General features: G+C 36.5%; 1 protein-coding gene across 1 annotated transcript in view; it reads right to left on the minus strand.

Annotated features, from left to right (window-relative positions):
- Positions 1-3,071: 3,071 nt before the first annotated feature.
- Positions 3,072-15,990, minus strand: part of LOC136820840 (dynein axonemal heavy chain 2-like) — an 82,867-nt gene continuing 69,948 nt past the window's right edge. Inside the window, exons 65-76 of the mRNA XM_067077076.1 lie at positions 14,863-15,078; positions 14,357-14,447; positions 13,715-14,032; positions 12,784-12,975; positions 12,070-12,141; positions 11,554-11,816; positions 11,013-11,205; positions 7,339-7,488; positions 5,727-5,903; positions 5,315-5,386; positions 4,045-4,195; positions 3,072-3,816 (exon numbers count right to left, since the gene is read on the minus strand). Of these exons, the coding sequence (XP_066933177.1) occupies positions 3,662-3,816; positions 4,045-4,195; positions 5,315-5,386; positions 5,727-5,903; positions 7,339-7,488; positions 11,013-11,205; positions 11,554-11,816; positions 12,070-12,141; positions 12,784-12,975; positions 13,715-14,032; positions 14,357-14,447; positions 14,863-15,078 (2,050 nt within the window). The 3' untranslated portion in view covers positions 3,072-3,661. The remainder of the gene's footprint in view (positions 3,817-4,044; positions 4,196-5,314; positions 5,387-5,726; positions 5,904-7,338; positions 7,489-11,012; positions 11,206-11,553; positions 11,817-12,069; positions 12,142-12,783; positions 12,976-13,714; positions 14,033-14,356; positions 14,448-14,862; positions 15,079-15,990) is intronic.

Raw genomic sequence — 15,990 nt, forward strand, 5'->3', positions numbered from 1 at the left:
TATTTAACCAGCTTTTTAATAATTTCAAATAATACGGAATTGGTTTAGTTCAAGTGAAGTAAAGTACTGAAAAAAATGTGCAGATTGCTAAACTTATTACATGAATTAGGTAAATTGACCTACAAAAGATGACAACGCAAGAAAAATTATGGATTTAAATTCTAATTGGAAAATCAATCATAACAGAAACAAACAAATTGATGTTTGATTGAAACGTTTTCTTGTTAAGAAACTTGCAAGAAACTGAACATAATTGTTAGAAAGTGAAAATATTTTCCTAGGAAGAACTGTAGTTATTTCCACACCTTCCAGACAACCTAATCAAAATAGTATACCGTCGCGAATCTAAAAATAGACATTGATTTTTAAGTTTGACTGAAATTCAATCCCATCAGCCTTTGCATTTTTTACGCTTGCACGCAAATTACACTCAATTACAAAGAACAAGTGATAACTTTCACGACTTTTGAATTAAGACGAAAAGGATTGTGGCGTGGGATTGAATTTCGGTCAAATGAGAAAAGTCGTTTGCACGACGAAGCGCTTTTAAACTCGTTGATTGAAATCATAGAAAACATATTTATCATGTCACCTCGGCCATTTTTATTTTCTTGCAGATAATATTTTTCTTACAGAAAAAGAGGAAATATCTCTTCAGTTTAATCTGTTTTTACCGCACAGTTTGTTAGACAGATAAGTACACGTTTTTTTTTATTAGAACACCTATAATTTGGCTGAGCCTGGATGTGCTTATTTTTTTAGAAATTTTCAGCCTAAAATGTTCTTAAATGCGTTCTTAATTATTCAGACTACTCTAAATCGGCGTCGCGAACTCCGAAATGGCGTATATCATGCAAAATAAAGAGCACTTATACGACGGTCTCAGGCAAAAATCATAGGGTGAAAAATTAATGAATATTTTAGCTTGAGAAAACGGAGACCTGTTGTATATTTTTGGAAAGCTCTCAAAAAATTAAGATTAGTGATATATTGCGAGTATAGGTGATTTCTTTACCTAACTCGAGATATTGAGCTTACGAAAGCGCAAATACTGGACAAAACTGCTGTTTCTGGCTGAAAACACCGAAAACACTGTTTTTAAGGATTAATATCTCGAGTTAGGTAAAGAAATCACCTATACTCGCAATATATCACTAATCTTAATTTTTTGAGAGCTTTCCAAAAATATACAACAGGTCTCCGTTTTCTCAAGCTAAAATTTTCATTAATTTTTCGACTATGATTTTTGCCTGAGACCGTCGTATTTGTCCGAAAATCACACCAAAGTGTCCGAAAGAAAATTGGCACCCAAGTTATTTTGATTTCCCTACCCCTTAGCTTTCCAAAAATGTATAACAAGTGCTTTGACTAAAAAAATCGAGCGACCTCAAAAAAACGAACAAATTTCCCCCTACTACACCTTGAGTTAATAGTTTACAACAAAAAATTAACATTATATATAAAATTTTTCGCTGAATCAGCAAAAACGGCAAATTCTGTCATTTTTTGCAAAATATAGGAGAAAAATATCTTTAAGGCTTAATATTTTCAGTTTCAGTTAAGCTTTTTTTCTAAACTTTTCACAGCTTATTCCATACATGAATGGAACTATTTTCAAAAGAGATTGGTTTTCAAAAACTTGATTAAGACGTTGTTAAATCAAAATTGTCATTTTTGAAAATTTCTAAATTTTCAGTTTGGACTTTGCAATATCGAAAATCTTGAAATATTTCATAAAAATCATAAATTTTACATCCATCGGGTCGTAAATTTAAGGGAAAACACAAATATGTTCATAGTTTTTCCCCCTATTACCACTGGGCTTAATAATTTGATTTTAACTACACCTCCGTTTTGGGGGCCCCAAACCTGCATTTTGACAACCAGGGGTATACTGTAAAAGTTTTATCAAATAAATTTATGCCCAAAACCCTCTAAATCATATTTCAAAACTATGGTCAAAATTTTGTATTCATATCTTAAAGATATCTCGAGAAATCGCTAAAATTTCAAACCTCCGTTTTGGGGGCCATTAGAAAAAAGATACCTATCTTTAAGCGATTGAAAAATATTGTTGAAATTGAAAATTTTGAAAAAGAACTTCCAGGAAATAAAGTAGAGATGTTAAAGGTTTTCATGCAGCAAAAATTTTTGTAAAATCTCTTTTCCTCTAGATTTGAGAGAAATTTCAAATTTGATCGCCGTTTTGGGGGCCACATACTGTAACACATAAGTTAAGAAAAGTTCCAAAAATAGACCTTATCGGAGTTTTTGATTTTTCTGAAAAAGCGATGGATTGTGGGATTGTTTCGAGTGTATTACAATAGAAATCTCTTAGTAATTCCTCGAGGGAATTCTATTGTAATACACTCGAAACAATCCAACAATGCATCACTTTTTTAGAAAAATTAAAAACTCCGATAAGGTCTATTGTAAGTAAGTTCACGCTTTTTTTTTATAAGAATGGTATAAATTCATTTCATCATGGATATTCATATATATCATATATATTTTTTGGGAAAATCATTCTAAAATATTCTTACCGCATTTTTAGGTTAAGATCCTAATTCAGACTAGATTTAACATTTAGTACATACGTCTCAAGCATAAAATGGCATTTTTGTGAAAGTGAGCCTTACTTGGGGGTAATTGACAATTCATAATTCAAAATGCTCTAAGAATGGCATTCTTAGCTTGAGTAGCAAAAATTCTATGATGGTGATATTCTTAGCATTATTCTTAATTTTTTGGCCATTTTCATCATGGACATGGATTTTTCCTTTTTTTCCGTCTAAATGATGACTGAATGAGTGTTTGGAATCCAAAGAAAGACCTAGGTAATTCTGATAATCACTAGTTCTTATGCCGTATAAAAGCCAGTAAGAGCCTCTGAAAAGTAAACTTCAACAGCTTGTTTTGTGGGATCAGGATTAAAAGACATAGTCATGCAAAGTAGAGAATAGAGAATACATTTAGAATGAAAGAGAAAACAATACTATGGAATAGATGGAATTTTCCTTTATATATTTACAAGTCAAAAGTAATTAATTATATGTACCAAAAAATAAATGGAAATAAAATGTACAAACTTATCCCGAATTAAGAATCTTTCATATATATTACAGAAAATAAAGTCATAAATTAAAAAATAAATCACACAAAAATATATTACCTTTCTACGAAATAAAATATTATCTTACGTAAGAATAACTGGAAAAACATGTGGAAAACTGTGAAAAGTTAACAAATGACAATACAACGAAGCAATGTTAAAGATTAGAAAAGGTTTATTGCATTTGACCAACTATTAATTAAGGTCCAGGGCAACTACAAACATTTTTCATCAAAATAGAAAGATTTGAAAACTGAAACACGCAAAAAGTTTCACTTTGATGAAAAAGTTGCTAGTGGCCCCACCCCTCAAATGACGGAAAGAGAACATATACAAATCGGTTTCTGAAACAAAAAATGTTTCAAAAAATACATCTACTGTTTCTCACAGACCATTAAATTGCAACTTCTTTTTTGTTTCATTTTGATGAAGTTTGCCCCAGACCTTTAAAGCAATTGAAGTTGCAATAAGAAGAAGCAAATAACTGTTGAAAGATCTCAAAAAAAGTAAAATAAACCATGGGATAAACCTGAGAAATAATAACTTGGATTAGTCATCGAGACTCATCAACAATGCTGTTCCACGTTTCACCCAGTAATCTGGAGTAACTGCACCTGATTTCAGATCAACTGCGACCACAAACGACGGGCGGCCAGATCCTCCCGTGCGATTCGAGTAATAGTAACACGGGCAAGCATACATTCCTGGAATGACAATTGAATCATTTTTTTTCAAGTATCTTTTTAACTGGTATATATTATTAGTAAGAGTGTTATAAAGTGAAAAACGTAACAACATTTCAAAGCTGTTTAATCACGAAAGAGAGGTTGATGATGGCGACACATAAGATCTCGGAATTTTTTTGGTATTGTTGGTTAACATTAAAATTAATCCATTTCAACAAGAACGGAAGAAGCTCTGTAATCTCTTACCTTTCCCAGATTTTTTCTTATTTTCTACAGGCTTGAAATGTATGGTTGGGATTGGGCAGACGAGTTGCATTGGTTCTGCCTCGATTAGATAAGCATTTCTTTTGTCCCATCCAGCTCCTTCCAAGAATAATCCTCGAATATACACCCCATCCTAAGACACAAAGTAGGAGTAGATATGCCTGTTTTTTCTGCCACGGAGACGGTTGGCTTCTGATTTATCTATATCCTGATTGACTGAGAACGACGGTAAATCAACGCTTTTAACAGTCCTCAATTTTACGGGTCAGAAACTGAGGGTTGTTCAAAATCGCTTCAGTCGCTCCGCCGTCCTCAAAAGTGCAAATATATTAATCCCCTTTTGAGGATAGTGGTCAGTGATTGGTTTTCTAAAAGAGCTATCAAAAAACTTGTCACAAGAAAGAACATTTTCCCCTGAAAACTGAGATCACCGCTGTAGTAAAGGGGGTAATGATAAGCAGTGAGTAAGTTGAATGAAAAACGATAAAATTTCGGTCTCTTTGAAAGAGTGCACGCGAAGAGAATAGCGAATTGAAAACCCGTAGAAAACCAAGTTTGTAAAGATTCGAATGTGAAAAAGGAGAAACTTATCGTAAATTGGGCTTTTCCAGAAAAAACCGAATACCCCTGCTGAGGAGGTCAATCCACAGATATCTGTAAAGCCCGAAGGGCTAGATAGGCAACTTTAAGCTTTCTCCAGCAAAAAAAAAGTAAAGCAAAAATTTGACTTTTTAAATTTCGTGCCGATGGATCTAGCATTTTAATTGTTTTCGGAGCGCGAGATAAAAAAAAGTAGGCAGCAAACGCTATTTCACATCTCTCAAACCGGTGAAATTGCATATTTTAGTCACGTGACTTTGGTAGGAAATCCTTCCAAACCTAGGCTTCACTTTTCGATAAAAGCCGCAAATCTAGCCCTTCGGGCTTTACAGATCTGTGGGTAAATCCCTGTGGCTGGAAATGCTGTAAGCCCCTGGAATTCCAGGCGATTTCAGGTTTAAACCCCTCTGGAATTGCGAATTTAAGTAGGATTTAAAAAACCACCCCCATGGAACTCCAATTATTTTTGACAGATTTTTGTATCTCCCTAAAGAATTCCGCCACACATCAAACCTTACCCCCTTGGAACGGAAATGGACCTCCTCAAGCGTGGATATACGTTTTTTTTTCTTCTGGAAAAGCCCATTGGAAGGTTCATGAAAACAATACAGAACTGATATGCTTCACAAAATAATGAAAAATGATAACAAACCTTGGGTGCTTGAAGATGAGTATCATCGACCGTAGATACAACAAACTCCCAACTTAAACTATCCACTGAGATCTGAAAGGTTAACAGATAAAACAAATCATTTGTTGTTTCCGTAATATATTACGATAGGGATAGGAGGTATAGCATGTCTTATTTTCCTTGTGGTAAAGCCAAACAGATGTCGAAGATCTGTGATTACGACTTCAGGCGGTCAGGGGACCACGCCCTTCACTTTTTTGCAAAGTAAAGATTTTTGGTTGAGCCTCCTTAGACTCTGTATTCGCCCCCCCCCCACTTTCAATTTCATGGCGTGGACCCTGGACTTGATTGTGTGACCCGTAAAACAGACACAAGATCACACGATGACCATAATTGATTTAAGGGGTCTGGGAACAAAACTGAGGCTACTTACATTATTCTGTCTTGCACATGTTTGTAGAACGGCTGTCAAAAAACCTGTTGGAAAGGTGAAAGCACTCATCCAAAAGATAACGGGCGGATGGGCAGTAGTCGCCCACTTATCAAAATGTTCAACTCTTTGAACCAAGTCACGTGTCCAAGATGCCAACGGTTTGAGTGAAGGATAAGCCTAGAACGAATGAAAAAATTACCGATGACAGAACAAATAAATCTGGTAAATTTAACCACCGTCGTACTAGTATTACAAGAATTTTTTCCAATCGCAGCAGCTAAATGATCATTGGCAACTAACACAAGAGAAAAGTCACCCCGGCCAACTCTTGTGAAAATGTATTCAACGAATGCCGATTAAATTAGATCTAATACTTGTTAAACACATGTAAACACGATGTTAAAGGTCCATGGAACAGTAGGAAAAACTTGTGACTTAAAGATTCTTAAGGACCACTGGATGAGTGGACTACTAACTCATCGGCATCAAAAAGTAACGATTCGGAAGATTCAAATATTCGCTTATTTAATGGTTCAGTTTATTGATAATCGAGCTGCCTGTGGACACCTGGAAACCATTGGTAGACTTCCTAAAATCGTTAACATAAAAAACTATGTTTGGAATAGGCAAATTTAAACGGTCTGATCTTTTTCTTTAAAAGCAACAACCACATCTTTTTATAAGCATGGTATGAAATCCTTATACTATAGTAGGCCTGAATGTATTTATCGTGCAAATTTGGAACAAAGAACCAAATTTGGACCAGGCATGCCTAATATCCTATGGATTGATATTAGAAGGGCGGCCCAGACATTTTTTAAGGGTCACCCTTATTATTTTTTGGACCCATTTATTTAAAACCTAGGCTAAAGCCCAAGGGCCCAGTTTTTATGGAAGTTTCAAACTCATTTTAGGCCAAAACCAATTATAGAATCGGAAAACCCTCGAAAAACTATATAGAAGACAGTTAAGCGAGTACGGTCGATTTCTGTATGAACGGTAGTTATTTGATGAAGAAGTGGTGGTTTCCTACTTATTTTGGTCATAAATCGCTTATAAAACGACACTTATACAACAAATAACTACCGTTCAGTACAGAAATCGGCCATACTCGCTTAAAAGTCTTCTATAAAGTTTTTCGAAAGCTTCCAGATTCTATAATTGGTTTTGGCCTAAAATGAGCTTGAAACTTCCATAAAAATTGGGCCCTTGTGCTTAGGTTTTCAATAATTGGGTCCAAAAATAAGGGGGCCCTTAAAATTTTCTGGGCCGCCCTTCTAATGTCAATCCATAGGGTATTAGGCATGTCTGGTCCAAATTTGGCGCTTTGTTCCAATTTTGCAAGTTTTTGATGTTTTTTTTGTTACGAACGCCTTTGTTATTATAAGCAACTTTTTTCGGATCAGGGCTGGGCTGCATAACATTCTAGCTCATTTTTAAAAAAATGCCCGATGCTTTGACCACCCCTGATATTATACCATATTTATGCTTATTGGTTCAAGGACTATCGTTGGTCTTGGTCGGATTATGTAAAAACTTTTTACATTACGAAAAATCGGCTAATTTAAGGGCTCAAGCCTTAGCAATTTGGTCATGAAGAAAAAATGTGTACCTTTTCCCATATTGGAGGTACCCTTCCATCAAAGATACAATGAAATGTTTCTTCCAACTCAGTAGACATCACCACAAGACCTTTGATACCGCGTTGTAATTCTGTTAGAGATGTCTTGATGGTCGTCAGTAATGCGTTGTAACGTGTAATCTACGAGACGAGTTAAGAAAGTTTCGATAAAGACCGGGACGGTTTTTTCAAAATATTACCGATTATATGTATCGGAGGATACTGTAAAGTGAAGTCGACGCAAAACAAAATCGATAGTTGATGTACGGCTCTATATCACCTTTGCTCACCTAAACAGACGACGGTAATTGGGTTTTTTACTGTCGTCTAGGAAAGTGGACAATGATCTTGGTGACATGTCAACTTTACTCTATACCGTATCCTTCGATTTAGCTCGAATACATATACTCGCTATTTGTTAAACTGTGAAAAATTGCCAAAATGATATAATGTATACGTTTTCTCTCTATATATCTTCCAGTAATAATAAATCCCTAGGTAAAATAATATGCTAATATACTGATGCACTCCATCGTAGAGTCTACTATATTATATCTTCCCTGTCTTTTAATAATGACTTGGGTATTAAATGTCAAGTTCAGAAAGTTTTCAATATTTACAGTCGACCATGTTACAGTTCATGGGAATTGTCCGTCGTATCGCTTGACGGGCTTTCTATCTCGGATTGGATATCTCCGTGCTGGTTGTGCTGGTGTTTTGTCCGGTGTTTGTTCTTCAGCGATCTCCTCTGGATCCTGCTCTTCTTGTTTGAAATGTAGTGGCGGTGTTGGTCGGAAATGGGAAACGTTTCTTGTGCGAGTGTATTGTCCGGACGAATCTGTAGCCGTTATCATATTGTGGTTAGTTGCTGTAACTTTGTACTGTCTGGGTTCATAAGCTGTTGAAAGTTTATTTTGCTTTCGTTGTTTTAGAATGACAGTATCTCCAACTTTGATGTTGTGATCCTTGGCGTTTGTTCGGTTATCGAAGTATGTCTTGCGTTGCTGTTTGGCTTGTTCTTGCGTATCTCGTGCCTGTTGGTTGATTGCTCTCTCTTCGAGTCGTTTTTTCATTGAAGGTATGGTAAAACTGGTTTCTCTTTGGAACATGACTTGTGCTGGTGAAAGCTTTGTAGTACAGTGAGGTGTATTTCGGTAGGTGAATAAAAAGTTTTGAAGTTGCTTTCTCCAGTTGGTTCTTTCAAAGTAGGCTGATCGGACGGCCTTCATGAGCGGCTTCATGAAGTTTTCTGCCTGGGCGTTGGCTTGTGGCCATAAAGGTGTGATACGTTGATGCTTGATTCGGAGTCTTTTAAAGAATTGTCTAATCTTATAAGACTTGAATGGTGGGCCGTTGTCGGAAATGACGGTTTTGGGAATTCCAAATGTCGAAATAGTTCGTTGTAGGAAGTCGATTAGTTGGTCTGCTGATGTTGAGCGTATTGGTTCGACAACTGGGAACTTTGACAGTTGATCGATAAGAACGATAAGGTAATTTCCGTTTGGTAGTGGCCCAAGGTAATCCAGATTGGTGGTTTCCCAAACTTCTGTTGGCGTAGGCGTTACTGATAACTTTGCCGGCTGGGTTGGTTTGGCTTGGACTTGGCAGGCTGCACAGTATTTGATAAGTCGTTTGATTTTTTCGTCAATGTTTGGGAAGTAGACTTTGGTTCGTAAGAGTGCTTTGGTTTTCGTGATGCCTAAATGGCCGATGTGGGCTAGCTGCATGACAACGTTTTCTAGAGTTTCCGGTATGACGATTCTGTTCAAATTTAGTAGCAAATCAGATTCAGTGTTAGCGGTGAGTTGATTCTTGATGTTTTTGTAAGGCAGTACTTTATGCAATTGTTTCTTGATTTCTGGATAGTTGTGTAACTGTTCTAGTTTGTACCAGGAGTTGTTTCGTACGAGGTCAGCGACAATCTGTAACGCGGGGTCCTTTTTTGTTTCTTCGCGAACGTCTTCGAGCGAGATGGCGTTCGGGCATGCGTTTTCTGCCACGTAGTTGACGTACTGTTCGATTTCGTTGTTGTTTTCGATGGGACTTCCGATAGGGTGCCTGCTCGGATAGTCTGCAATGTTGTCTTTGCCTGCGATGTGTTGTAAGTCGAATGTGTATCCTTGTAGACTCAAAGTCATTTTCTCAATACGTAGCGGTACTATTGAGTTGGGGTTGTTTAATAAAGTAACGATCGGTTTGTGGTCACAGTACATTTTATATTGTGTACCGTACAAATACAGTTTATTATGTTCACATGCGTATACGATTCCGAGGCATTCTCTTTCGATTTGGGAGTAGCGCTGTTCTGCAGGGTTCAGGGCACGTGACGAATACGATATTAGCTTGTGATCTTCTTTGCCCGGTGTGTTTTGTATTATGACAGCAGAAATTCCAAATGGGCTGGCATCTGTGTAGACGGATGTTTCTTTTTTCGGATCGTAGTACCCGACGCACGATTCAGATGAAAGACTGTCTCTGAGTGTTTCGAAAGCTTCCTGGCACTCATCAGTCCAGGTCCACGACGCATGTTTACGTAATAGTTGTCGGAGCGGGTGAGTTAACGTACTGTACTGTGGTATAAAGCGTTTAAAGTAGTTCATAAGTCCCAAAAAGCTTTGGAGTGCTTTGACATCCTCTGGTATTGGCATGTTTTTGATCTCGTCAAGCTTAGCTGGGTCTGGATGCATTCCTTGGTCAGAGAATACGAAACCAAAGAACGTTAAAGTTTTTTGGCTGAAGAGGCATTTCGATAGGTTGAGCGTAAGCCCCTTATCTTCGCAACGTTGTAACAGATTCTGTAATGCAGTATCGTGCTCTTCCTGGGTTGTCCCGAAAACGATAATGTCATCAATTAAGTTCATTGTCCCTTTAATGTCCTTTATTGTTTCTCGCAGGGCGTGTTGTAGTTCCTCTTGTGCCGAGTTTACACCAAAATTGAGCCTTTTGAAGCGTTTTATCCCATCTTCGTCGCCAATATAATGTATACGTTTTCTCTCTATATATCTTCCAGTAATAATAAATCCCTAGGTAAAATAATATGCTAATATACTGATGCACTCGATCGTAGAGTCTACTATATTATAAATGACATATCCTAACAAAGGGGGTCAGTCACGGTTGGAATAACACAGACCACCTAGGCTTACGAAGAGAAGAGGTCATCTTATTTCTCTGTCCTAGAGAGAGACACCAGAATGTATAGGTATTACAATAATATCGCATACAATAATACAATAATGAATATCTATGATCGACGTTACGTAACGAACGTGTTCGAAATCTTTATCTTTGTCAAAAATGGCTACCATCATCTTTTAAGTTCTTAATCTAATAAGCAAGTTTAGCATTACAGACGACTTCACAATCAACGAAAAAAAAAGGTTATTAAAGATATTCATTAAAAGGCGAAGAAAATGAATTTAGAATATGGTGACTTTGTTTGGTATGTAAGGGGAAGACCTAGAACAAACCTTCACCTAGTTAGAAAACCTAGGACAAAGACCAAGTCTTCTCTGTTCATATCTTCTCACGACTGGACGACAGATGAAGATTAGACAATATTTTATAAATCTAAATTATTTCGTAGAGGTCGATAGACCTGTGAAATATAATTCTATGAAATAAATAAAGTTAAGTTACGTATTTTAGTTCAAAAGACGACCAACCTCTTGTAGAAGAACAACATTAAGTGGACATGGATCTTCAGCCATGATCTTAGCTGTTTGATCATAATCGATTAAGTCTGGCACTTTCCTCAACACGTCTGCAGCCAAGTCCATGACTTTGTCTTCTGGTCTTTCACCCTGACCGGCTGAGGACACTTGCGGTTGCAGTGATAACAGTGTGTCGAATAAAGATCTAGAAAATAAAGAGATTTTAAGTGACTCGTTCATCGCACACATGTGATGAAGTGAAAGAAAAAGCAGTTTTGGCTAATATCAGATTCAAACTTCTTTTAATTACGGTGATTCCAAGACTTCAACAGTTAATGTAAAGAACCATAAACCAATGTGGTCAAGCTGCAAACCTTGATGATGAAAGTAGGGCTCCAAGACCGGAAGGGGTGTATATATCTATGGGAAACGTGTCTGTCAAAATGGGCATCTCAAACAGAGATGTTTGTTTGGGAATGGAGATGTTATCGAATCACTAAACAGGTGAAATGTCAACCTTTTAGAGTGCCGATAATTGGAAGTTTTACTATACCTTGTTTCACGAATTTGACTTGCAATATCTGCATTAGGGTTCTGTCCGAAAGCGTCCGGTTTATCAATATTAGGTAACATACTGATAAAATCCCGATAGGATCCAATGGAACCAGACTTTGGAACATAATAATTGGAGTTTGCGGAAAGTTGATAGAACGGTTCGGATAAGACGTTATCGTTGAAAGCGTCATTGACGTACGTCATCAATAGACGTCGATCCCAATCGTCCGTGACGTGACCACCGTAATTGACACCGGCAATCTGATGGAAAAAATTGTAAATTATTACGAAGGATACGTGAGCGTTTTTGTTTAATTGTAATAAAACTAGTGTCTGCACAGTGTCCGCCAATTTAGTTCACTAGTTCAGAGTTTTCAGATTTAGATGTAAGTTTCTGCTTGAAAAATAGATCTCAAAGAATAGAGACCGTCTACCACGCGCTAAGATTAAAAATCATATCATACGGGGGTAGATCCATAACCAGAATTTATGCTCAATCAAATACATTTCTTACCAAATATTTGAGCGCGTCCCAAGGCGTGTCTTCGTATTCATCAAGATAAATGCTCAACAAATTCTCTGAAACCTATCCATCATTAGACAGAGAGAGAGAAGATAGAAGTATTTTCCATCTTACTCTGCTTTGAAGGACAAACAACTTTAAATGCAAGACTACCTCAATAATTTTTCAAATTTCTTTCGATATCTTTTAAACTTAATTTATAAGGAGAACCAAGAAATTAAATTATGCAAGAAAACATTCGAATTTTCAAAGAGGAGACTTTCTACCTCACGTAAAACGTAACGTCCTAAACGGTAACAAATTTTGAAATTTGCGTAAATATCTGGTCTGTTAACAGACAAATTTCTTATGAAATTCGAAATTTTCTTCCATAATGATATAAATTAAATCCTAACCAACCCTAACCTTAGTCTGTACACAGACCCGATATCTAGGGCTAATTTCAAAATTCATTGCCTTAGAGGGTCTGTTGTCATTGTCTATTCTTTTTCAAACCGACCGCTCCGATGGAGTGCGGGTGAGAGAGGGGATACGACAAGAAAAATGTTACTATTTATAAATCATACTTCACCGTAGAGTTTTCCGTACGGGAACTATTTCATTAAACGAACAATGCGCACAGAGAGTACTACGAAACGATAAACGTGAGATACACTTTGGTACAGAGTAATCCTAATCTACATTGTGATTAATTTGCCAACTTACCTCAAAATCAGAATCGTTGAAACCGTATGGGATATTCCAACCGAGTTGTAGAAACTTTTTACGTTCTAACAAAACACTATGGAAGAAACATAATGAAAAGAGAAGCTTCTTGTATTTCTCTTGTTCTTTGCATCTTGAGAATTGTTGATCAGTGATCAGTTGGTACAAACGCTTCATGTTGGCTTTCAAACCCTAAAAAAACAGAAAATGTTTCATATCGGCTTTCAAACCCTAAAAACAAAACAGAAAACGCTTCATCTTGGCTTTCAAACCCTAAAAACAAAAAACAAAATGCTTCATGTAAGCTTTCAAACCCTAAAACAAAACAGAAAGTGTTTCATCTTGGCTTTCAAACCCTAAAAATCAAACAAAAAGTTTCATATAGGCTTTCAAACCGTAAAACAAAACAGAAAGTGTTTTATCTTGGCTTTCAAACCCTAAAAATCAAACAAAAAGTTTCATGTTGGCTTTCAAACCCTAAAAACAAAACAGAAAACGTTTCATATCGGCTTTCAAACCCTAAAAAACAAAACAGAAAACTTTTCATGTTAGCTTTTAAACCTTTAAAAAAAAAATGCTTCATTTAGGCATTCAAACCCTAAAACAAAACAGAAAGTGTTTCATGTTGGCTTTCAAACCCTAAAAATCAAAACAGAAAGTGTTTCATTTTGGTTTTCAAACTCTAAAAATCAAACAAAAAGTTTCATGTTGGCTTTCAGACCCTAAAAACAAACAGAAAGTGTTTTATCTTGGCTTCCAAAAGAGGGACTGTTATCAACAAAATTTGAAATGTTCAAGGTTTTTCCCTAAGAAGTTAAAGTTGTTCATGGTTGAATGGCTAGTTCTCAAGGTTTTCCCCGTTCCTGTGGACACTGTGTGTGTCATTTTAACCCAAAAGAATTAAAAAAAAAACCTGTGTATTAATTAATACCTTAGGAGGCTCTGTCGTCATTTTGATTCCAGCTTGTAAGATAGAAATCGGGAAATCGGGATGCGGGCTACTACTTAACCAGATTCGGAAATCGGGATGAGGTTTTTCAACTTGAAGTTGTTCCACGAGTTTATCAAGTTGTGGCATCCATGAAAGTGATAAATGACAATTCGCTAAGAAGACCCAGTTTCCTTCGCGTACGCCCTCTTTAATCATACGGGTGGCAATGGGCGCTTGACCTTGACCGAGAGATAGGGCGTGGAAACGGTTGTTCATGTTGCAGGATTCGGCGAGTTGTAATAACGCACTTGTTGGATCCTATAAAGATAAAAATATCAATATCAAATTACAATAACAAATTTAGCACGTAAAAGGTTTGTAGTTTATTTTCTCTGATAAACCTATCAACCATATCAACTGCGCGGTCGGCTTTTATAAGAATTGGTAATGAATTTCCTAAACAAAATTCTATGCCTGTAGTAAGGATGTTAAAAAGGCAACGACTTCAGGGATTTTGACATCATTCTTTCCTAGTAGACTTGAACCCAGTTTCCTCACAGGTGTATTATTTGATCTCCAGTAGTACGGTTAAATGCGTGAAAAAATTAAAAATTCTCGTAGTAAAAGTTGGTTATCACTTACAACACCAGTAGATAAAACGAAGATGAGCGGTGTACGGGTCGTCGAATCTTCAAGAACGGATCGCATATCCAGTACAGGTGGCTCCACAAACCTTTTAATGAATAATGATGTTATTTTGAATATTCAATGAATTTATAGATGTTGTGATGTAGTGATGTTGTTAGAGAAGCACCCAAGAAGCATGCAACAATCATCTAACTGGTATTGGAGAAGGTGACCAAAATTGTTGGTGTGACCAATTCGTACGCCAACGAATAATTGGGAATGTGGTACAATTATTTATGGCGCAGTGGCTAAATAGATCTTATCGGAGTTTTTGATTGCACTGTGAGATTGTATTACAATAGAAATCTCTTAGGAATTCCTCGATTCTATTGTAATACTCCCGAAACAATCCCACAATGCATCACTTTTTTAGAAAAATCAAAAACTCCGATAAGATCTATACTTTTACGTCGGATTTCTTTAACTCTACATCTGCATTCATACGAAACTGATTTACTTACTTAGATCCTAAGTTGTTGATGATGAAGGAGTTTGCACAGAAACTGACGCGATCAGGACGTAAAGATCTGACAACCAACATTCGTTGTAACTCATTACAAGCATTTTCCCATTCACCCGGCAATGAAGCGATTTCGGGCTCGCCTGATGTAAACCAAACGTTCCAGTCACGTGGGTATTGTTCGAATGACGCAATCATACCATGGAAATTGGTTAGCCTGGTAAGAGAACGTATATAAGTCAGTTACTCAAGAACTTTGACAAAAACGTTACTAAGATGTAAAGACAATCAGATGTACCGGGTGACCCACGAAAAAGTTCGGACCTTTCTCGGCGTCTTGAGGCCGAACAAATGTCCCAAAGTGCTCGGAATTTTGGTATTTAAAAAGTAGATATCCTAACTTAAAATTTGAGCTATCACTTTTTAAATTTGACCAACTAGTTCTCTACTTATGACCTTTTAAACTCAAAATTCACTTTTCGGAAAGTGTAAAAAACACGTAAAAAAGAGGTATTAAATTAATGCAATCAATTAGAAAATCTCTTATAAATTGACTTATTTAACGAGTTTTATGACATTAATAATTATTAAAAACACCTTTGAAAGTAGTTTTTGTTTAAACCAAGACTAGTTTTTATCAAAATTGGCACTTTCAAGGAATTTTCTCAAAAACTGTATATCAAAAACGTCTAAAAATACCTAATTTGATACCCCTTTTTTACCTGTTTTTTACACTTTCCGAAAAGTGAATTTTGAGTTTAAAAGCTCATAACTAGGGAACTTGTGGGTCAAATTTAAAAAGTAATGGCTCGGATTTTAAGTTAGGATATCTACTTTCTAAATAATAAAACTCCAAGCACTTTGGGACATTTGTTCGGCCTCAAGACGCCGAGAAACGTCCGAACTTTTTCGTGGGTCACCCGGTAGGCCTGAAGATTTCAGAAAGCCTGACAGAATGATGAGATAAAACGAGATGATATTTAATATTTGAAAAAGATGAGAACAAAAACATCTTAGATAGTAACTCGACGACAGGCTTTATGAAAATCAGCCGAAAACTCATTAGCTGAGCTGGCAATACAACAAATAGCCCAACGATACAAGATAATTACGAACTAATTGTAGCTAT

The sequence above is a fragment of the Clytia hemisphaerica genome, unplaced genomic scaffold, assembly GCF_902728285.1.
Source record: "Clytia hemisphaerica strain Z4C2 unplaced genomic scaffold, Clytia hemisphaerica genome assembly, whole genome shotgun sequence".
NCBI classification, from domain to species: Eukaryota; Metazoa; Cnidaria; class Hydrozoa; order Leptothecata; family Clytiidae; genus Clytia; species Clytia hemisphaerica.